Here is a 23,334-nt window from a genome sequence, read left to right as displayed (position 1 = left end):
ATTAAACAGTCCAAGGGTAAAGACTCTTCCTTACCCCAGCCCAGATCAAGCAAACCTCAGCAGAAAAAATGGCAGCAGAGGTTTCAGTCCTTTCGAGGTTCGGGCAAGACACAATTCTCCTCGTCCAAAGGGACTCAGAGGACGCAAAGAGTCTCAGATTCCTGGCGGGCTCACGCACGCCCCAAGAAAGCAAATGGAGGAACCGCTTCCAAAGCGGCTATCTCATGACTTCCAGCCCCCCCCCTCCGCATCTCCGGTCGGGGGCAGGCTCTCCCGCTTTTCCGACATTTGGATGTCACAGGTCAAAGACCGGTGGGTGACAAACATTTTGTCTCGCGGGTACAGAATCGAGTTCAGTTCTCGTCCTCCAGCTCGGTTCTTCAGAACCTCCCCACATCCAGACCGAGCAGATGCCCTGCTGCAGGCGGTGGACTCCCTAAGAGCGGAAGGAGTAGTGGTTCCTGTACCGCCTCAGGAACAAGGGCGAGGGTTTTACTCCAATCTCTTTGTGGTTCCAAAAAAGGACGGCTCGTTCCGTCCTGTTCTGGATCTAAAGCTGCTCAACAAACATGTGCACGCCAGACGGTTCCGGATGGAAACCCTCCGCTCTGTCGTTGCCTCAATGTCTCAAGGAGACTTCCTTGCCTCAATAGACATCAAAGATGCTTATCTCCACGTGCCAATTGCTACAGAACATCAACGTTTTCTACGTTTTGTGATAGGAAACGACCATCTTCAGTTCGTAGCTCTGCCATTCGGTCTGGCGACAGCCCCCTGGGTCTTCACCAAGGTCATGGCGGCGGTGGTAGCAGTCTTGCACTCTCAGGGACACTCGGTGATCCCTTACCTAGACGATCTACTTGTCAAGGCACCCTCTCAAGAGGCATGCCAACTCAGTCTACATGCTACGCTGGAGACTCTACAGACGTTCGGATGGATCATCAACTTTCCAAAGTCGAATCTGTCACCGTCACAGTCGCTAACGTATCTTGGCATGGAGTTTCATACTCGAGCAGCGAGAGTGAAGCTTCCGCTGAACAAGCAGCGGTCCCTACAGACAGGGGTGCAATCCCTCCTTCAAGGCCAGTCGCACCCCTTACGGCGCCTCATGCACTTCCTCGGGAAGATGGTGGCAGCCATGGAAGCAGTTCCCTTTGCGCAGTTTCATCTGCGCCCACTTCAATGGGACATTCTCCGCCAATGGGACGGGAAGTCAACGTCCCTGGACAGGAAAGTCTCTCTTTCCCAGACGGCCAAGGACTCTCTACAATGGTGGCTCCTTCCCACCTCATTGTCTCAGGGAAGATCCTTCCTGCCCCCATCCTGGGCAGTGGTCACGACAGATGCGAGTCTGTCAGGGTGGGGAGCAGTGTTTCTCCACCACAGGGCCCAGGGGACGTGGACTCCGCAGGAGTCCACCCTTCAGATCAATGTTCTGGAAATCAGGGCAGTGTATCTTGCCCTACTGGCCTTCCAACAGTGGCTGGAAGGAAAGCAGATCCGAATCCAGTCGGACAACTCCACAGCGGTGGCATACATCAACCACCAAGGAGGGACGCGCAGTCGGCAAGCATTCCAAGAAGTCCGGCGCATTCTAATGTGGGTGGAGGACACAGCATCCACCATATCCGCGGTTCACATCCCAGGCGTAGAAAATTGGGAAGCAGACTTCCTCAGTCGCCAGGGCATGGACGCAGGGGAGTGGTCCCTTCACCCGGACGTGTTTCAGGAAATCTGTCGCCGATGGGGAGTGCCGGACGTCGACCTAATGGCGTCCCGGCACAACAACAAGGTCCCGGCATTCATGGCGAGGTCGCGCGATCAAAGAGCTCTGGCGGCAGACGCATTAGTTCAAGATTGGTCGCAGTTCCGGCTCCCATACGTCTTCCCACCTCTGGCACTCTTGCCCAGAGTGTTACGCAAGATCAGATCCGATTGCAGCCGCGTCATACTCGTCGCCCCAGACTGGCCGAGGAGATCGTGGTATCCGGATCTGTGGCATCTCACGGTCGGTCGACCGTGGTCACTGCCAGACCGACCAGACTTGCTGTCCTAAGGGCCGTTTTTCCATCAGAATTCTGCGGCCCTGAACCTGACTGTGTGGCCATTGAGTCCTGGATCCTAGCGTCCGCAGGATTATCTCAAGGAGTCGTAGCCACAATGAGACAAGCTAGGAAGTCAACGTCTGCTAAGATCTACCACAGAACGTGGAAGATTTTCTTATCCTGGTGCTCTGCACAGAGAGTATCCCCTTGGCCATTTGCATTGCCCACCTTTCTTTCCTTCCTGCAATCGGGGTTGGAAAAGGGCTTGTCGCTCAGCTCCCTTAAAGGGCAAGTCTCGGCACTATCTGTGTTTTTTCAGAAGCGTCTAGCACGTCTTCCTAAGGTGCGCACGTTCCTACAGGGGGTCTGTCATATTGTGCCCCCGTACAAGCGGCCGTTAGATCCATGGGATCTGAACAGAGTACTAGTTGCTCTGCAAAAGCCGCCCTTCGAGCCTCTAAAGGACGTTTCCTTTTCTCGCCTGTCACAGAAAGTGGCGTTTCTTGTTGCGATCACATCGCTTAGGCGAGTGTCTGAGCTGGCAGCTCTGTCATCCAAGGCTCCCTTCCTGGTGTTCCACCAGGACAAGGTAGTGCTGCGCCCCGTTCCGGAGTTTCTCCCTAAGGTCGTCTCCTCGTTTCATCTTAATCAGGATATATCCTTGCCTTCCTTTTGTCCTCAGCCGGTTCACCGGTATGAGAAAGACTTACGTTTGCTAGATCACCGGTATGAGAAAGACTTACGTTTGCTAGATCTGGTGAGAGCACTCAGAATCTATATTTCTCGCACGGCGCCTATCCGCCGTTCAGATGCACTTTTTGTCCTTGTCGCTGGCCAGCGCAAGGGGTCGCAGGCTTCTAAAGCCACCCTGGCTCGATGGATCAAAGAACCAATTCTGGAAGCCTACCGTTCTGCTGGGCTTCCGGTTCCTTCAGGGCTGAAAGCCCACTCAACCAGAGCTGTGGGTGCGTCCTGGGCTTTGCGACACCAGGCTTCGGCTCAACAGGTGTGCCAGGCAGCTACCTGGTCGAGTCTGCACACTTTCACCAAACATTATCAGGTGCATACCTATGCTTCGGCGGATGCCAGCTTAGGTAGAAGAGTCCTGCAGGCGGCAGTGACATCCCCGTAGGGGAGGGCTGTTTTGCAGCTCTAACATGAGGTATCTCTTTACCCACCCAGGGACAGCTTTTGGACGTCCCAATCGTCTGGGTCTCCCAATAGAGCGCTGAAGAAGAAGGGAATTTTGTTACTTACCGTAAATTCCTTTTCTTCTAGCTCTTATTGGGAGACCCAGCACCCGCCCTGTTGTCCTTCGGGATTTTTTTGTTGTTTGCGGGTACACATGTTGTTCATGTTGAACGGTTTTTCAGTTCTCCGACGTTATTCGGAGTTAATTTGTTTAAACCAGTTATTGGCTTCCTCCTTCTTGCTTTGGCACTAAAACTGGAGAACCCGTGATACCACGGGGGGGTATAGCCAGAAGGGGAGGGGCCTTGCACTTTTTAGTGTAGTGCTTTGTGTGGCCTCCGGAGGGCAGTAGCTATACCCCAATCGTCTGGGTCTCCCAATAAGAGCTAGAAGAAAAGGAATTTACGGTAAGTAACAAAATTCCCTTCTTTTCACAGTGTTTTTGCGCATTTTTTGGGTGCATTCTTCCCCAGCAAAGTCTGAGTTTTCATTTTTGTTGTCCGCACAGTGCTTTTTTTTTTTTTTTTTTTTTTTTTTTAATTTGCGTTTTTGAGGTGAGAAAAAAAAGCAACATGTCAATTATTTTCTACTTTTTTTTTTCACCCATGCAATGCGTTGGAAAAACGTAGAAAAATGCAGTCCAAAACTAGGTAAAAATGTATGCGTTTTTACAGGTGCGTTTTTGCAGCGGGTGCGTTTGTGTGTTTTTTGCGGCCAAAAACGCTGCATCTTTGTGGTCAGAAAAAGATGCAGCGTACGCACATACCCTAAAGGGTATGAAGGTTGTCACCTAACGATGAGGGATCCCACCTCTTGAGGAACCCCTGTAGAACGGATGGATGTTAGTCTATGGTGCTACCAAAATCTGTACTAATGGGACCCACCAACGATCAACAAATTATCATGTGTACTGTGGATAGGGGATAGCTTTCAAACTTTGTACAAATCCTTTTAAAGGGAGTATATCTTCGGAAAGTGACCTATAGTTTAAATCATGTTTTCTTTTTCGCTCTATTGGGAGACCCAGACAATTGGGTGTATAGGCTATGCCTCCGGAGGCCGCACAAAGTACTACACTTAAAAGTGTTAGGCCCCTCCCCTTCTGCCTATACACCCCCCGTGCTCCCACGGGCTGCTCAGTTTTTGCTTTGTGCGAAGGAGGTCAGACACGCACAGCACAGCTCCACAGATTGGTCAGCAGCAGCTGCTGACTATGTCGGATGGAAGAAAAGTGGGCCCATATAGGGCCCCCAGCATGCTCCCTTCTCACCCCACTCTTGTCGGCGGTGTTGTTAAGGTTGAGGTATCCATTGCGGGTACGGAGGCTGGAGCCCACATGCTGCTTTCCTTCCCCATCCCCCTCTGGGCTCTGGGTGAAGTGGGATCTTACCGGTCTCCAGGCACTGAGACCGTGCTCCATCCACAACTCCTGTGGAGCCTGATGGATAGGAGCCGAGTATCGTTCAGGGACATGGCCCTGCATCTTGGAGGTACTCTGTATCCCTGTGGGGACCGCGCACGGCATCACCTCAGCTTTGCTGGGTGTGCTAGTGCACCGGGGACCGCGGCGCTGACCGGGTCTATATGTGCCATTACACACTCAGCGTCGCTGAGTGTGTTTATATGTAAGGGCTACCGCACTAACCGCCGCTGCCATGGGACACTGCGGCGCGGCTGGGACTTGTAGTTCGCCGGGGACTTTCACGCCGGCCGCGCTTTTACGGCGGCCGCGTTTATTACTAGAGTCCCCGGCTTCCTTGCGGCCTAGTTTACTTTTCTCCCACCCTCAGCCCTGACAGGCAGGGGGAAGGGCGGGACGCTGCACGGAGCGAGCAGCTCTGAGGGCTGGAGTATGATTTACATACTCCACCCCCCTCACTGTGCACGGTGTGAGCACCAGTTCGCGCTCTTTCTCGGCCACGCCCACAGCTCCCTCATCTCGTCAGGACGCCGCAGCCATTCCTGTCAGCTCCACCGACGCTGCAGAAGAGGGACAAGTCCTGGGAGACCCAGACACGGTCTCTGGTGGCCTCACAACCGCTTTAGGCGGCTGGTAAGCAGCACCTGTTGGTGCTAGCCCCATGGTGCTGTAGTGTATTGGTACATTATTTGTGTATCATATATACTTTACACTGTATGAGCACAGTGCATTCTGGCTATATACCCTTTTGTGTAACTCAAGGAAAACTATAGCATGGCGCCCACAAAAGGCAGGGGTGCCAAAACACAGGCTTATTATGCTGCCTGCGCCGCTTGTAAGACCCCACTACCGGCAGGTTCCACTGACCCTCATTGTGTGCAGTGTTCGACCCCTGTGCCACTTCTTCAGCCGGAGCCTATGCTAAGAGGGGCCCAGGGGGAGACACCTGCTAACACTGTCCAGGTGACGGGGACTGAGTTTGCTAAACTCTCTGAGACTATGGCTAAGATACTAGAAGCCTTGCAGTCCAGGCCGGTATCTCAGCAACGGGACCCTGTTGAATCGTTGTTCCCGGGCCCCCCTCAGTTGGACCAACAATGTCCTCCCGGGGTATTTCCTACATCCCAGTCTGAGGGTTCTGACTTAGACCCCAGCCCCAGATTGACTAAGCGGGCTCGCTTAGAATTTCCCTCGACATCATATTGTTTAGGGTCTCAGCGGGGGGAATCTTTGGTTGAGGATGCGGAGACAGCTGATCAGGATTCTGATCCTGAGAGCGCTCTCAATCTTAATACTCCAGACGGGGACGCCATAGTAAACGATCTTATTGCGTCCATCCATCAGTTGCTGGATATTTCTCCCTCAGCCCCTCCGGCGGAGGAGTCAGCTTCTCAGCAGGAGAAATTTCGTTTCAGGTTTCCCAAGCGGACACAGAGTATGTTTCTAGACCACTCTGATTTCAGAGAGGCAATCCAGAATCGCCATGCTTGTCCAGATAAGCGTTTTTCTCAGCGCCTTAAGGATACACGTTATCCTTTCCCCCCGGACGTGGTTAAAGGTTGGACTCAATGTCCCAAAGTGGATCCTCCAATCTCCAGACTTGCGGCTAGATCCATACTTGCAGTGGAAGATGGGGCCTCGCTCAAAGATGCCACTGACAGGCAGATGGAGCTCTGGTTGAAATCCATCTATGAAGCTATCGGAGCTTCTTTTGCCCCAGCATTCGCAGCCGTATGGGCGCTGCAAGCTATCTCAGCAGGTCAAGCGCAAATTGAAGCAGCCACTTGCACGGCCGCGCCACAAGTGGCATCCATTACCACCCAGACCTCGGCAATTGCGTCTTACGCTATTAATGCTGTCCTGGACTCTGTGAGCCGTACGGCGGTGGCGACCGCCAATTCGGTGGTACTCCGCAGGGCCTTGTGGCTACGGGAATGGAAGGCAGATTCTGCTTCCAAAAAAGCGCTTAACCAGTTTGCCAATTTCTGGCGACAGGCTGTTTGGCGAGCGTCTGGATGAAATCATCAAACAATCCAAGGGAAAGGATACATCCTTACTCCAGCCCAAACAGAACATTCCCCAACAGAGGAGAGGGCAGGCGAGGTTTCGGTCCTTTCGGGGCGCGGGCAGGTCCCAATTCTCCTCGTCCAAAAGGTCTCAGAAAAAACAAAGGAACTCTGATGCATGGCGGTCTGAGTCACGTCCTAAAAAGAACATTGGAGGCACCGCTAACAAGGCGGCTTCCTCATGACTTTCGACCTCCTCTAGTAGCATCCTCGGTCGGTGGCAGGCTCTCCCGCTTTTGCGACGCCTGGCTGCCACAAATAAAAGACCGCTGGGTGAGAGACATTCTGTCTCACGGTTACAAGATAGAGTTCATCTCTCGTCCCCCGACTCGATTCTTCAGGTCTTCTCCGCCTCCCGAGAGAGCCGAGGCTCTTCTGCAGGCGCTGGGCACTCTGAAGGCAGAAGGAGTGGTGGTCCCTGTTCCTCTTCATCAACAGGGCCACGGTTTTTACTCCAACTTGTTTGTGGTCCCAAAGAAGGACGGGTCTTTCCGTCCTGTCCTAGACCTGAAACTTCTCAACAAACACGTAAAGACCAGACGGTTCCGGATGGAATCCCTTCGCTCCGTCATCGCCTCAATGTCCCAAGGAGATTTCCTTGCATCGATCGATATCAAAGATGCTTATCTCCACGTTACGATTGCCCCAGAGCACCAGCGCTTCTTGCGCTTCGCCATAGGAAACGAACACCTGCAGTTCGTGGCACTGCCATTCGGCCTGGCAACAGCCCCACGGGTTTTCACCAAGGTTATGGCTACTGTAGTAGCGGTCCTCCATTCTCAGGGTCACTCGGTGATCCCGTACTTGGACGATCTGTTGATCAAGGCACCCTCTCAAGAGGCATGCCAACACAGCCTCGACGCTACCCTGGAGACTCTCCAGAGTTTCGGGTGGATCATCAATTTTCCAAAGTCAAATCTGACACTGGCCCAATCGCTCACATACCTTGGCATGGAGTTTCATACCCTCTCAGCGATAGTGAAGCTTCCGCTGATCAAGCAGCGGTCACTACAGACGGGTACAATCTCTCCTTCAAGGCCAGTCACACCCCTTGAGGCGCCTCATGCACTTCCTGGGGAAGATGGTGGCAGCAATGGAAGCAGTCCCTTTCGCGCAGTTTCACCTGCGTCCTCTTCAATGGGACATCCTACGCAAATGGGACAGGAAACCGACGTCCCTCGACAGGACCGTCTCCCTCTCTCAGGCGACCAAAGCTTCCCTTCGGTGGTGGCTTCTTCCCACTTCATTATCGAAGGGGAAATCCTTCCTACCCCCATCCTGGGAAGTAGTCACGACGGACGCAAGTCTGTCAGGGTGGGGAGCGGTTTTTCTCCACCACAGGACTCAGGGTACGTGGTCCCGGCAAGAGTCCTCGCTTCAGATCAATGTTCTGGAAATTCGGGCAGTGTATCTTGCCCTGAAAGCGTTCCAGCAGTGGCTGGAAGGCAAGCAGATCCGAATTCAGTCGGACAATTCCACAGCGGTGGCATACATCAACCACCAAGGCGGAACACGCAGTCGACAAGCCTTCCAGGAAGTCCGGCGGATTTTGATGTGGGTGGAAGCCACGGCCTCCACCATATCCGCAGTTCACATCCCAGGCGTGGAAAACTGGGAAGCAGATTATCTCAGTCGCCAGGGCATGGACGCAGGGGAATGGTCCCTTCACCCGGACGTGTTTCAGGAGATCTGTTGCCGCTGGGGGGTGCCGGACGTCGACCTCATGGCGTCCCGGCACAACAACAAGGTACCAACGTTCATGGCACGGTCTCAAGATCCCAGAGCTCTGGCGGCAGACGCCTTAGTTCAGGATCGGTCGCAGTTTCAGCTCCCTTATGTGTTTCCTCCGCTGGCACTGTTGCCCAGAGTGTTACGCAAGATCAGGGCCGACTGCCGCCGCGCCATCCTCGTCGCTCCAGACTGGCCGAGGAGGTCGTGGTACCCGGATCTGTGGCATCTCACGGTCGGCCAACCGTGGGCACTACCATACCGACCAGACTTGCTGTCTCAAGGGCCGCTTTTCCATCTGAATTCTGCGGCCCTCAACCTGACTGTGTGGCCATTGAGTCCTGGATCCTAGCGTCTTCAGGGTTATCTCAAGAAGTCATTGCCACTATGAGACAGGCTAGGAAACCAACGTCCGCCAAGATTTATCACAGGACGTGGAAAATTTTCCTGTCGTGGTGCTCTGCTCAGGGTTTTTCTCCCTGGCCATTTGCATTACCTACTTTTCTGTCCTTCCTTCAATCTGGACTGGAAAAGGGTTTGTCGCTCGGTTCCCTTAAGGGACAAGTTTCAGCGCTCTCTGTGTTTTTCCAGAAGCGCCTAGCTAGACTTCCACAGGTACGCACGTTCCTGCAGGGAGTTTGTCACATCGTTCCACCTTACAAGCGGCCGTTAGAACCCTGGGATCTAAACAGGGTGCTGATGGTTCTTCAGAAACCACCATTCGAGCCAATGAGAGATATCTCCCTCTCACGACTTTCGCAGAAAGTGGTTTTTCTAGTAGCAGTCACTTCTCTTCGGAGAGTGTCTGAGCTAGCAGCGTTGTCGTGCAAAGCCCCTTTTCTGGTTTTTCACCAGGACAAGGTGGTTCTACGTCCGGTTCCGGAATTTCTCCCTAAGGTGGTATCCCCCTTTCATCTCAATCAGGATATTTCCTTACCCTCTTTTTATCCTCATCCAGTTCACCAATGTGAAAAGGATTTGCACTTGTTAGATCTGGTGAGAGCACTCAGACTCTACATTTCTCGTACGGCGCCCCTGCGCCGCTCGGATGCACTCTTTGTCCTTGTCGCTGGCCAGCGTAAAGGGTCACAGGCTTCCAAATCAACCCTGGCTCGGTGGATCAAGGAGCCAATTATCGAAGCTTACCGTTCGGCTGGGCTTCCGGTTCCCTCAGGGCTGAAGGCCCATTCTACCAGAGCCGTGGGAGCGTCCTGGGCTTTGAGGCACCAGGCTGCGGCTCAACAGGTGTGTCAGGCGGCTACCTGGTCGAGCCTGCACACTTTCACGAAGCACTATCAGGTGCATACCTATGCTGCGGCGGATGCCAGCCTAGGTAGACGAGTCCGTCAGGCGGCGGTTGCCCACCTGTAGGAAAGGGCCGTTTTACGGCTCTCTTACGAGGTATTATTTTACCCACCCAGGGACTGCTTTTGGACGTCCCAATTGTCTGGGTCTCCCAATAGAGCGAAAAAGAAGAAGGGAATTTTGTTTACTTACCGTAAATTCCTTTTCTTCTAGCTCTAATTGGGAGACCCAGCACCCGCCCCTGTTTTTTTGTGTACACATGTTGTTCATGTTGAATGGTTTCAGTTCTCCGAGTTTCCTTCGGATTGAAGTTACTTTAAACCAGTTTATAATTATTTTTCCTCCTTCTTGCTTTTGCACCAAAACTGAGCAGCCCGTGGGAGCACGGGGGGTGTATAGGCAGAAGGGGAGGGGCCTAACACTTTTAAGTGTAGTACTTTGTGCGGCCTCCGGAGGCATAGCCTATACACCCAATTGTCTGGGTCTCCCAATTAGAGCTAGAAGAAAAGGAATTTACGGTAAGTAAACAAAATTCCCTTCTTTGAGGTACTTAAATTAAAAAAACAAATTGGATTTTTTTTTTAATATTAGGATTAGGGATGATCGAATACTTTGATTATTTGGCTTCGCAAATATTTTACGAATACCTCGCCGCTATTCGACTGTTCGATGCGCAATGTAAGTCTATGGGAAGACCGACTAGTTCCGAATAGTTGTTATTCGGGTCTCCCATAGACTTATATTGCGCATCGAATATTCGCGAATAGTCGAATAGCAGCGAGGTATTCGGAAAATATTCGCAAAGACGAATAATTGAAGTATTCGATCATCCCTAATTAGGATCTTTCTTTTTAAAAAAAAAACTAACAAACGTGCAATTTTTACACTGTCCAGTAAGCCTTGTTTAGACTCGTACTTCTTTTTTTCAAGAAGAATGTACAGCTTGGCTCCACATCATCACATGCAACACCTGTATTTGATGACCCCTCTATAAACAGCTGATAAAACAGGATCATCCAATGACTATATATGATTTCACAAACAACCTTCTCTTTTAAAATGAATGACTTTTGCACAGGCTCATACAAAGATATCCAATAGGCAGGCAGTGACTCTATGTACATATGTTATTTCCTTAAACAATAGGAAGTTAAAGTATTAAGAAAAAGCCCCTGTGGCCTGTGTGAATAGTACATAGTTTTCTTTTTTATTTTTATTAGATTGGTACATAGAATATTTTTAAAAAAAAATAACAAAAATATTTTTAAAAAAATTCTTTAAGCATTGATTTAAACAATAATGCATCAAAGTGAGTATAAGGCTAAATAGCTGTTTACCAGAAAAGGTAAATTCATGCCATCATGAGTTAGGTGTGTATTTATCCCTCACTCATACATGAGATGACTGCATGGTTATGGTATCAATGATATATAATATCATATTTTACACAACGACCAATGAGATGGAATTTGGTGGAAGAAATGATATGTATTTGAGTTTCACTGTTTTTTGCCAAAGATCTTTTCTGAATGTAGAAATGCATACTTTTTCCCTTTTTTGTTAAGATTTTATAACCTACATTGCATATCCTATTTTCATCCAGCACCTGAATTGGGGACTGGAATATATTGCATTTAGAGGATTGTTGTGACCCTCTGACATGTAGTGTGCATAGACAATACCATCAGAGACAGGATGGATATGTATATTCATAGTAAATGGCTGTTACCATTATATTGTCTACCCTTTCCCTAGGTTTGATTCAAAGTCTTGTCGCTATTACATAAAGTGGGAGACACGAGCAGCATGTGCTATTATTCCTAAGGAAGTTAATTTGACAAATGGAATCATAAATTTAGAAAATTATGTAAAGATTAATTTAACCAGCATCTACGATAAGTAAGTGTGGCATGGGATTGTGCTTGTTTTATCCTAAAGGGGTTGTCCAGCCTTAGGCTGCAAGTTTATAGTGACTCACATCACGTGCATTGAGTGCTGCGAGAATTCGCTGGGTGTGGATGTTCATGTGACTGCAGTGTGTCATTTGCATACTTTTTGGTCACATTCCAACTAGACTGTGTCCGACTTTTCTCAATATAAGTGCATTGAGCGAGGCCATAGCCATCTAGTTGGCATGTTACTGCATGTTTGCAAATCACATACTCTCGGTCACACGATGTCTGCTCCAGTGCTGGCCCCCAGAGAATTCCCACAGTGTGCAGTATACGCAATGTGAGGATTCACAAGTCTGCCGTCAGTGTTCACTTCTAAGTCCATTCACACTGAGCAGACATGGTGGTCGCTAACAATGTTGGAGACATCAAGGAGAGCACTAAGCATCAGCCACTGTTGTCACCAGACGAGCTTCTGGTGGTGGTGGTATAGTGTGGGCAGTTGTGTCTAGTCAATACAGAACTGCTCTAAATTTTGTGAATGGTCCGATGACAAGCCCCTGGTACGTGAATAACCTCATTAACCCCATCATTGTGCCTCGGCATAAGCAACATAGGCATAATTTCATCTTCATGGACATCACTGTTCCAGCTCATCGAGGTCACATCATAAGGGAACAGCTACTGGAGACTGGGGTACCTCAAATGGAGTGGTCTGAACTTTCGCCAGACCTGAATCCCTTAGAAAACGTATGAGATTAGTTGAGTTGTTGTGTAGAGGCTCGAAACTCTGTACCCCAGAATCTCAGTGACCTAAGGGCCACTCTTCAAAAAAAAAAAAAATGGGATCCTACGTGTGAAATGCATTAGATGTCGTTGTCAAGCTGTAATTCATGCTCAAGGCCACATGACAAGTTATTGAGACTTTGTTGAGACAGTTGTTTGCTTTGAGATGGTGGAAATCACCATTGCATGCTTCTACTAAAATGTCCTGCTTTCATGAAAAAATATCACTTTAGCATGAACTTTCTACGTTCTACACAATTTTCATCTGAAAGCCAAATATCCCTAACTTTTTGTGAGTAGTATACAGTCATGGCTGAAAGCGTTGGCACTCTTGATATTGTTACACAAAATTATGTATTTCTCCCAGAACATTATTGCAAATACACACGTTTTGTTATACACATGTTTATTTTCTATATGTGTATTGGAAACAAAAAAAAAAAAGGCAAATTGGACATGATTTCACACAAAACACCAGAAACAGTCCAGTCAAAATTGTTGCCACCCTCAGCTCAATATTTGCTTGCACAGCCTTTGGAATAAATAACTGCAATCAGTCGCTTCCTATAACCATCAACAAGCTTCTTACACCACTCAAATGGCCTTTTGGACCACTCCTCTTTTGTAAACTGCCCCAGGTGTCTGATATTTAAGGGATGTCTTCTCCCAACAGCACTTTTTAGATCTCTCCACAGGTGTTCAATGGGATTCAGATCCAGACTCATTGCTGCCACTTCATAACTTTCCAGCAAATCTGTTTTCATGCATTTCTGGGGGCTTCTTGAAGTCATTGTCCTTCTGGAACCCAAGACTTAGGACGCAAACCCAGCTTTCTGACACTGCGCACTACACCACAACCCAAAATGCTTTTGTAATTTTCAGATTTTATAATTGCTTTCACACAGTCAGGGCACTCAGTGGCAAAGGCAGCAAAACAACCCAAGACATCTTTGAACCTACACCATATGGGACTGTAGGTACTGTGTGGTTTTCCTTGTAGGCCTCATTCCTTTTTCGGTAAACAGATCATATAACAATTTTTATTTGTATAGCGCCATCCTATTCCACAGCACTTCACAATTAAACAGGGACAATGTATAAACATGTATAAACAATAAAAACCAAAATAAAGTAACAAATAGTTGAACTGGTACAGGAGGAGTTAGCGCCCTGCTTGCAGTCTTACAATCTATTAGGAAAAAGGGGGAACACAATAGGTAGAACGTGCTTGTTGTGTAAGGTCCAGCCATCATTATGATTTATAGGGCTTTTCATCTAAAGCTGCATGATCCAGTTATCAGCAAGGATCTGTCAAGTACAGTTATTGTGTGCATGGAGGATGTGGAGAAAGATTAGTAGGAGGATGCAGATTATGATTAACATTTAGAAGAAGAAAACGGTGTAGAGTTAGGATGGTGAGTTAAGGTGAGGCGATAGTGTGGCACCCCAGTGGACTGATTGTCACAGTAGTGTTGCCCCCACAGAGGGGTTAATACTAAGCCTGGAAGCAAGGGAGGTCCCTTGGTCAGTAAGTACCTACATTCTACCCAGTTCCTACTCCGGGCCAGCAGAGGGAGCTCTAAACCTGGTGTTCTGGTGTCCCAGAAGCTCTGACCTGAGGGAGGAGTTAGAAGAGTGACAGTTGGGAGTTGACCGTTGGAGAGAGAGAGCAGTTCGACCCAGGAGTTTGAGGAGAGCAGACCATTTTTTCCTGAGGTCGGGAAGCAGAGAGAAGCTCTGCCTAGGGGAACTGAGTCTGACAAAGAGGCAAAAAGGAGGAAGACTCTGGGGAGTGGAGCTAAGCCAGCTCACTCCAGAAGGGCACGCTAGAAACCGGACACCGGAGTCCGTGGCTGCTCTGGTACTCGAGCCCCAGTAGATAAATCCGGAGAGCAGGAGGATTACAAGTCTCCTGGCCCCCACAGACCACCAAGGCAAAGCCGCAGATCAGGGACCAGGACCCGCTGTCAGTAAAGCGGTACCTGCGACGGCCCGCGCAGCCTGCCATGCGGGTGAGAGAATTACCACAAGTTACAGAGGAGAGGGCCTCAGCCTAGCTAACGCAGCAGGGGCCCTGAAAACCAGGAAAGAGCGCAGCGGGTAGGCCTCACACCCACCTGGCCAGGGAGGCTTCCCCGACTGCTTTGTGCCGCCTTGGTGATAGTTTGGCTGCTCGGATCTGGGTTTGTTGTGGCTCGAGGGGTCTGGACCCGGCTTGGTGGACACTTTAATGCGTAAAAGGGGATATTTACAGGGGAGAAGTTTGTGACGCCACCTGTGGGTTGCGGTAATGGGAGTACCGATGCTGCTGTAAGGAGTACCGGGGCAGATTGAGTTAAGCAGCCTGATGTTAGTCCCTTCACAGGAAGGGAAGGCTCGGGGCTCAGGGGTCTTGGTAGATGTTTGGGATAGCAGGGGACCAGGGTACTCACTGTGGGTAGTCATGGTGCTGGATGAGGTTTATAAAGGAAACACACACGCTGTAGGTAAACCAAATTCTCTGTGTGCCACTGCGGGGAGCCAGTCCAATTACCCGGTCCCACCGGTGTCACATAGTAATCCGGAGCCTACCTCCGTGCACAGTTTTGTGTCCGTATGGGTCCCTATAGCCTGAAGCTGTAGGGTCCCGTTCTTCAGTTTTTAAGTGAAGACCTGCTCCCAAAAGCTGGTACTTGGGACTTTAGTGGGTTGCTTTCTATGGAAAACCCTGTCCCCGCAGTGCGCTGATTCCATTAGTCTCGGAGCTCTTTGGAAAGGTCCCTCAAGGTCCCCTTCCTCTGCAGGTCAAGTGTCAGGACGTTGAATCGGCTCCTGACCTAGGGTCCTGTACCCCGTCTTGCTCAGTACCAGTTAGTTCTTTTCGGCTTCCTGGTACTGACAGTCCTCTGAGACTATGTCTGTCACACCCTTTTCCAATGTCACTGCTACCGGTCCCCGACTCCTCTGGTTCCGGACCACTGCCTGCGACCCAACCTCGGTCCTTCTAGCTATCCGGGAGCTAACACTCCCTAGCTCCTCTCACTTTGAGGGCTCTCACTAGACTCCCCTCCTACCAGTCTGCCTGACCCCTAGGGGGGTGGCTCTTTTCCAGCTAGACCAACCCACTAATGTGTCTGACAGGTCATGATATGAGGTGTTGATTGGGATTTGTGGTGCTGATGGAGGTGACACCGCTTTCTGGGAACTTGGAACCATTGGTTGGTAGGTCCTGCACCCCAAGGGAAAAGGATGCAGTTCCCTGTAGCACCGGTGATGCATTCAGGGGTGCTACAGCTTCCCGGCTATTCGGACCACCACCATCATCACCACCTGTACCAGTCTCCCAGGACCTCCTCACCAGTTACCAAGTAAAGTAAAAGGTAACGAAACTGCAGTCCTTGTCCGTTATTGTCTACTTTCCTGGTCCTGCACCCTGAAGCCCACCAGTTGCCCAAAAATAGTTTCTCCAATGATTACCCCGGGGTACTGCCCCACCTGTGGGGAGCAATATCACCTCAGCTGCACCATCATCATCTGCCGTGGGCAATACAGAGTGCATCGGCGGCCCACATAGCCACAGTACCACAGGTGGCGTCACAAACTTTTTACTTTTAACTAGAACTCCCATCATCATAATAATCATCCCTTTATTATTGAAAGACACCGCCAGGGTCACGGAACCTGGCCATACCGCCGTCGCATCACCGGACTAGTCCTGCCCGGTAACGAGTACCCCCTGGGTGTGTCACTTGTCTTGTCTAAAGAGATGTGTTTTCAGAGCACACTTGAAGGCATGGGGGGGCTAGATATTAGTCGGATTGTTTGGTGCAGTGGATTCCAGAACACTGGAGTAGCACGAGAGAAGTCATAGGTGCGATGTTCGAATTATTGAGGATTTCAGTCTGATATCTGTTACAGAACAGAGAGCACTGGTAGGGTGATCAACAGAAATGAGGGATGAGATATAAGGTGTTGAAGAACTGTGAAGACCTTTTGTGGGTGAGACAAGTTTGTATTTTTCCTGTAGCGGATGGGCAACCAGTATAATGACGGGCACAAAGTAGAAACATCCGGGAAGCAGTTGGGCAACAAAATGAATCATACCAAAAAGCTCTATTTTCGTCTCATCTGTCCACCAGACACTTTTCCGGAAGGAATTTGGCTTACCATTTTCTGGAACAATTTCAAGAGTGCTAACCCCTTCGACCATGACTGTGTGTGCAAAAGCTCATTATTGAATGTTCTCAGTGAGAAGAACAAAATTATAATCTTGTGATACCTTTTAATGGCTAACTAAAATAAAATAAAGTGATGTTGCAAAGCAAGCTTTCGAGACATCTCAGGTCCCTTCATCAGGCATGGTATGACAAAATATCTGAAGAAAAAAAATATCTGAAGCAAAAGCTCAAAGATGGACATCTTTGTTATAGGCAGAATGATGAGATCCTGTATATCATATCCTTGGAATATACAGTAGGTACGGAAAGTATTCAGACCCCTTTAAATTTTTCACTGTTTCATTGCAGCCATTTGGTAAATAAAAAAAATTCATTTTTTTCTCATTTAACATACACCTCTGCACCCCATCTTAACAGAAAAAAAACAAATGTAGAAATGTTTGCAAATTTATTAAGCAAGAAAAACTGAAATATCACATGGTCATAAGTATTCAGACCCTTTGCTCAATATTCAGTAGAAGCACCCTTTTGAGCTAGTACAGCCATGAGTTTTCTTGGGAATGATTCAACAAGTTTTTCACACCTCGATTTGGGGATCATCTGCCATTCTTCCTTGCAGATCCTCTACCGTTACGTCAGGTTGGATGGTGAACGTTAGTGGCAGCCATTTTCAGGTCTCTCCAGAGATGCTCAATTGGGTTTAGGTCAGGGCTGTGGCTGGGCCAGTCAAGAATGTTTACAGATTTGCTCTGAAGCCACTCTTTTTTTTGTTATTTTAGCTGTGTGCTTAGGGTCATTGTCTTGTTGTAAGGTTAACCTTCGGCCAAGTCAGAGGTCCAGAGCACTCTGGAAGAGGTTTTCTTCCAGGATATCTCTGTACTTTGCTGCATTCATCTTTCCTTCAATTGCAACCAGTCGTCCTGTCCCTGTAGCTGAGAAACACCCCCATAGCATGATGCTGCCACCACCATGTTTCACTGTTGGGATTGTATTGTGTAGGTGATGAGCAGTGCCTGGTTTTCTCCACACATAGCACTTAGAATTATCACCAAAAAGTTTTATCTTCGTCTCATCAGACCAGAGAATCTTATTCCTCATAGTCTGGGAGTCCTTCATGTGTTGTGTTTTGGTTTTTTTTTTGTTTTGGCTTTTTTTTGCAAACACTATGCGGGTTTTCATATGTCTTGCACTGAGGAGAGGCCACTCTGCCATAAAAGCCTGACTGGTGGAGGGATGCCGTGATAGTTGACTTTGTGGAACTTTCTCCCATCTCCCTACTGCATCTCTGGAGCTCAGCCACAGTGATCTTGGAGTACTTTTTTACCTCTCTCACCAAGGCTCTTCTCCCACGATTGCTCAGTTTGGCTGATCGGCCAGGTCTAGGAAGAGTTCTGATGGTCCCAAACTTCTTTCAATTAAGGATTATGGAGGACACTGTGAGCTTGTGTTCTCTGTACTACAGAAATTCTTTTGTAACCTTGGCCAGATCTGTGCTTTGCATTAATTCTGTTTGAGCGTCCTTGGGCATTTCCTCATGATTCTCATTTGGTCTGATATGCACTGTGAGCTGAGGTCTTGTATAGACATAACATAAATGGACAGCATGTGACTTATCGTCTTTTTCGGATTGTAAGACACACTTTTCCTCCCAAAAACGTGGGAGGAAAATGAGGGGTGCGTCTTTAAAATCCGAATATAGCTTACTGGGAGGTGGAGAATTGGTGGGGGCTGTCTGTGTGGATGGCCGGGTGCCTATCTGTGCGGGCGGCCAAGTGCCTGTGGCCGGCTGCCTCTCTGTGCCGGCGGCCGACTGCCTCTCTGTGCGGGTGGGCGGACGACCTGCTGCCTGCCACTCTGCGGGTGGCTGGCGGGCTGAGGTGGCTGTGCAGCGGGTGTCCCAGATGGTCTGTACATGGTCCGGGCTTCAAATTATGGCGCCCAGAGTCGGCGCGTGCGCAGATGGAGCTCTTGGACGAGAGCGCCATCTGCGCATGCGCTGCTCCGTGCGCCATTTCTTTGAAGCGCAGACTGCCGACAGAGCATCTGGGACACTCACCGCACCGGCCTGCACCACCACACAACCACCACAGCTTCTGCTGCCAGCACTGACCCGCCGCTGCCAGCACTGAACCGCCTCTGCCTCCTGTGACCACACTGTACTACCGCTGCCGCCCCCCTCCGGTAAGACAACACTGGAGTATAAGACTGACCCCATTTTTTTATTTTTATTCCCTTTTTTTTTATCTCTAAATTTGGGGTGCTTCTTATAATTCAGTGCATCTTATAAAATGAAAAATACGGTAAATGAGTATCTGAGCAAAGGGTCTGAACACTTAAGAGATATTTCAGTTTTTCTTGTTAAATTTGCAAACATTTCTACATTTATGATTTATTTCTGTCAAGATTGGGTGCAGTGTAGATTAATGAGAAAAAAATAACTTTTTTGAATCTACCAAATGGCTGCAATGAAACAAGATAGTGAAAAATTTAAAGGGGCCTGAGTACTTTCTGTACCCACTGTATATAGATATCTCTTCATTCTTCCTATAACATGGACGTCTCTGTATTTAAACTATATTGCATAGCAAGTAACTAAAGTAGTAGGTATATAATAAAAATGAAACCCTCCAATTCAAATAGTTTCTCATATATAATATTTTTCCCACAGGTCATACACAGCTTTTGGTGATCTGAGGGGCAAGGATCAGTATGTATATGAAGTCCAGCTTTCTGGAAAGGAGAATTCAACCTATCAGAAATGTAAAAAGGCCAGCATTTGCCAAGTAAAGGTTAATGGGGATTTTACCCGAGCTGTTGGCTCTGCTAGAAATACAAAGTATTATCTTAATGGTGAGGAAATGTTTCCATCTATCTTACAAGAGCAAAATTAGGATCATGAACCCTTTCTAAAACAGTGAAAGCCTTACAGTAGTAATTTCTTTTATTAGAGAAATTTTCTTCTAATATGAAAATGTATTAAAGGGTTTTCCAGATTTTGAAAAAAAGAAGTAAAATTATCAGTGTAAATGCGATTCCAGAACTATTACAGCTGATAAATCCTCCGATGCTTCATTGGTCCGGTCCGCTCTTTGCAGACTTTCCTGCAGACATGATATGCCGACATCCAGTGTTTGGTTGTACATTTAACATGGATGTACAACATGTCACCATTTTAGTAAAAGCGCTAATACAAAGGGGAATTTATCAGCAGAGTAATGATTTGGGGTTTTTTTTGTTTAGTTATTAATCGTACTTTCTTCTGTTAGCTTGAGAAGTTTGTCACCATGAAAGTGGTACCTTGCCAGCAGGCACCATGTTATAGAGCGAGAGAATTGGAGTAGACTCGGATAGTTTTGTGAAAAAAAGAATTATTATTTATTATAGGGCCATTTATTCCATGGCGCTTTACAAGTGAAAAGGGCATACATAAAAAACAAGTACAACAATCATGAACATTACAAAAACAGACTGGTACAGGAGCTGAGAGGACCCCGCCCGCGAGGGCTTGCAGTCTACAGGGAATGGGTGATAGTACAATAGGTAAGGACAGAGCTGGTTGCGCAGTGGTGTACTGGACTGAGGGTTATTGTAGGTTGTAAGCTTGTCGGAAGAGGTGGGTCTTCAGGTTCCTTTTGAAGCTTAGAAAAAAACAAGAAAAATAATCCCTAGGGATCAACCCATCAAAAAAACAAAAAGGAATTCCCTATTTTAAAATTGTATATCTTTATTCAGTCATCTCTTTTAAAAAAAACTGTCAATACAGTGCACAAAAAATAGCCCCCCAAAAGGTGGATAAATAGTGAGGTAGGAACATGTGCACCACTCGAGTATGTTTTGAGAGGATTTTAGTTAGGCAGGGGCGGGCTAGTACTCTCCCTGTTAAACATCCCCCTACCTACCAGCGGAGTCATTATACCCGGACATCCATTGTGTGGCCGGAGAATATAGAACATCTCCTGATGAACTCCCAGACACCCTGAGGGAGAAACGCGTTGGGATGGGACGAGTGATGAGTATTGCATTTAATATCTGCAGTGTGCTATTATAGATGTGCCGTCGGACATAACTTGAGGTCTATTTATTATGAGGTATGAATAGTGGGATGTTTGATCTACTGGTATTGGAACATCATTCCTCTTATTGTGTATGTGATGAGTATGGTTTCCGGTAGTTATAATATACATCTTTATATACATATACAAAAATCAGTATGTTTTGATAATTATTGACCTAAGAACGGACATTTAAGTGACCTGCACACTGCACTAACACGGTTGTGGTGATGGTGGTAGTTTATTGTGGATTGGAGGCCAGTGAGGGACGGCCGCTGAGGAGCGGGGGCACCAAGTATTAGGGTGTTTACACTCTGCTGGTAGGTAGGGGGAAGTTTAACGGAGAGTACTAGCCCGCCCCTGCCTAACTAAAATCCTCTAAAAAAAATCCTCGAGTGGTGCACATGTTCCTACCTCACTATTTATCCACCTTTTAGGGGCTATTTTTTGTGCACTGTATTGACAGTTTTTTAAAAGAGATGGCTGAATAGAGATATACAATTTTAAAAAAGGGAATTCATTTTTTGTTTTTGTTTTTTGATTTTTTTGAAGCTTTCCACAGTAGGCGAGAGTCTGAATGCTGGGGTAGAGCATTCCAGAATATGGGGCAGGCACGGGAGGAATCTTGTATGTGATTGTGGGAAGAGAGGATAAGAGAGGAGTAGAATCAGTACATCCTGTGTTTTAATCATTAAATTCTCCTATCTGTCTGGGATTATGGTCCAGTGGGCGGTCCTCTCAGTGATTGACAGCTTTCTTTGTATAAGCCTGCATACAGATATAGCTGTCAATCACTGATTGGCGCGCCCACGGGACTGAAAATTTCTGAAGGTGCAGAGGATTAATTATGAAAAAAAGCTTATACGGACTCTCTTCTCACAAAACTATGGAACAATCAGATCTTCTCCTCCTGCTCTGTAACATGATGTCTGCTGATTGGACTGCATTAACATGCTGACAAGTCTCCCTTCATTTCTTTATATTCCCGATAACCATTTTAATATCTAGAAGCCCATTTAAATATACATCTGTCTTGATAAAACAAGATTTCTTATTTTTATTTTTTTTCTTTACAGATGATGATTTGGATGTAGTTTTCACCTCAGACTCACAATGTGGTAAAGACAAAACCAAAAATGCAACTTCCTCCATATTCTTGCGTTGCAACCCATCATATGGGGAAGGAGGACCAGTATTCCTACATGAAACTGCAGACTGTCAGTATATGTTCACTTGGCACACTTCTGTTGTTTGCCCACTGATGTAAGTTTAACGTGTACAGCTGAGCAGATCTGTTTCCTTTAACCCCTTCTTGACATTAGACATACCAGTTAGAGATTAGTAGACCTGAACCTTAAAGTTCGGGGTTCAAACTGACCACTTAAGTGAGCATCGCAGTGCTCGGGTATGCTCGGTGCTTGGCCCAGTACGAGCCGCTTGCAGTGTTAAATGGCTCGCACTGGGGGAAAGATCAGCGTTATTTGATGATGTGTGCACAAAAATACAAAAAATAATCTGGCCTCCTTCCCTCTCTCCCCCACCCAGAAGTATTCTATATTTGGCTGGCTGTATGGAGGCGGAGACCTGAACTGCCCAATCAGTGACTTCCAATAAGGTTTGGGTCCAGAACAGAACTTTATCTTAAGTCCGGCTGAACCCACAGAACCCGAACTTCCACAGATCCACTCATCTCTAATACCGAAGAAAAAGACAAATGGCACTTCCTTACTTTCTAATGTGAACAAGTGCATACTGAGCATGAAAAATAGTAACAAATAAGAGACAGTTTTTTAACAATGGATATAGGAATATAGACATGCATTATTGCTATGCAAAACATGAAAAATTAGATACTTAGCACACAAAAATGGCCAGTTTTATGTGAGTCAAACAGCCAACTCCAAGTCGACCTCTTATTGTTGGGTCCCTATCAAACTAATGCCTCTCTTTGGGTTAAACACCCCTCCAATTTATGGGTGAACAGGAACCTGCAAATGGATAATTAAACTCGCCTGAGGCTGAAGAGTAGGAGTTCTCAAGCAGAAGGCATGACCCTCTAATCTAAGAAAATGACTGATGACACTTTCTAATGTGAACAGGTGCATTCTAAGCACGAAACCTCATAACAGAAAAGACAGTTGCACTCTCTAATATCCGTACCATGGTAAATTGCAACATGCTATGTCTAGAGTTGAGTTCCTGTAGAAAACCATGTATCATAGATTCATTACCAATCCATATAGTAAAAATGTCATCTATGTATCGCAGCCAGACACCCCCACAATGTTGGGTCCCTCACATACGCAAATTTGTTTATCGCAGCAAGAACTTCCAACATTGTGGGGGTTTTTGGCTGCGATACATAGATGACATTTTCACTATATGGACTGGTAATGAATTTGTGTTACATGGTTTTCTACAGGAACTCAACTCTAGACATAGCGCGTTAAAGTTTTCCATGGTCTATTCTGTTGTCCAGTTGAGTTTTCTTGATACAATGGTGTCGGCAGTGGATGGTCAGCTGTCAGTGGATCTTTTTACAAAGGCAATAGATAGGAATTCATTACTTATATTTGACAGTTTTCATCCTGCTTCCATGAAAAAAATCCCTCCCAATCAGCCAGATTAAATGAATAGATAGGATTGTGTCAAATCCAGTGGTAAAACAACAGAGACTGGATGAGATGTCCCG

General features: G+C 47.5%; 1 protein-coding gene across 1 annotated transcript in view; it reads left to right on the top strand.

The window, feature by feature from the left end:
- Positions 1–23,334, top strand: part of IGF2R (insulin like growth factor 2 receptor) — a 291,000-nt gene that overhangs the window by 246,378 nt on the left and 21,288 nt on the right. Inside the window, exons 43-45 of the mRNA XM_075339578.1 lie at positions 11,511–11,654; positions 19,259–19,440; positions 21,719–21,905. Of these exons, the coding sequence (XP_075195693.1) occupies positions 11,511–11,654; positions 19,259–19,440; positions 21,719–21,905 (513 nt within the window). The remainder of the gene's footprint in view (positions 1–11,510; positions 11,655–19,258; positions 19,441–21,718; positions 21,906–23,334) is intronic.

The sequence above is a fragment of the Anomaloglossus baeobatrachus genome, chromosome 3 (genome assembly GCF_048569485.1).
Source record: "Anomaloglossus baeobatrachus isolate aAnoBae1 chromosome 3, aAnoBae1.hap1, whole genome shotgun sequence".
Lineage (NCBI taxonomy): Eukaryota > Metazoa > Chordata > Amphibia > Anura > Aromobatidae > Anomaloglossus > Anomaloglossus baeobatrachus.
The sequence above is the reverse complement of the archived record's forward strand: the minus strand, read 5'-3'. Positions and strand labels throughout refer to the sequence as shown.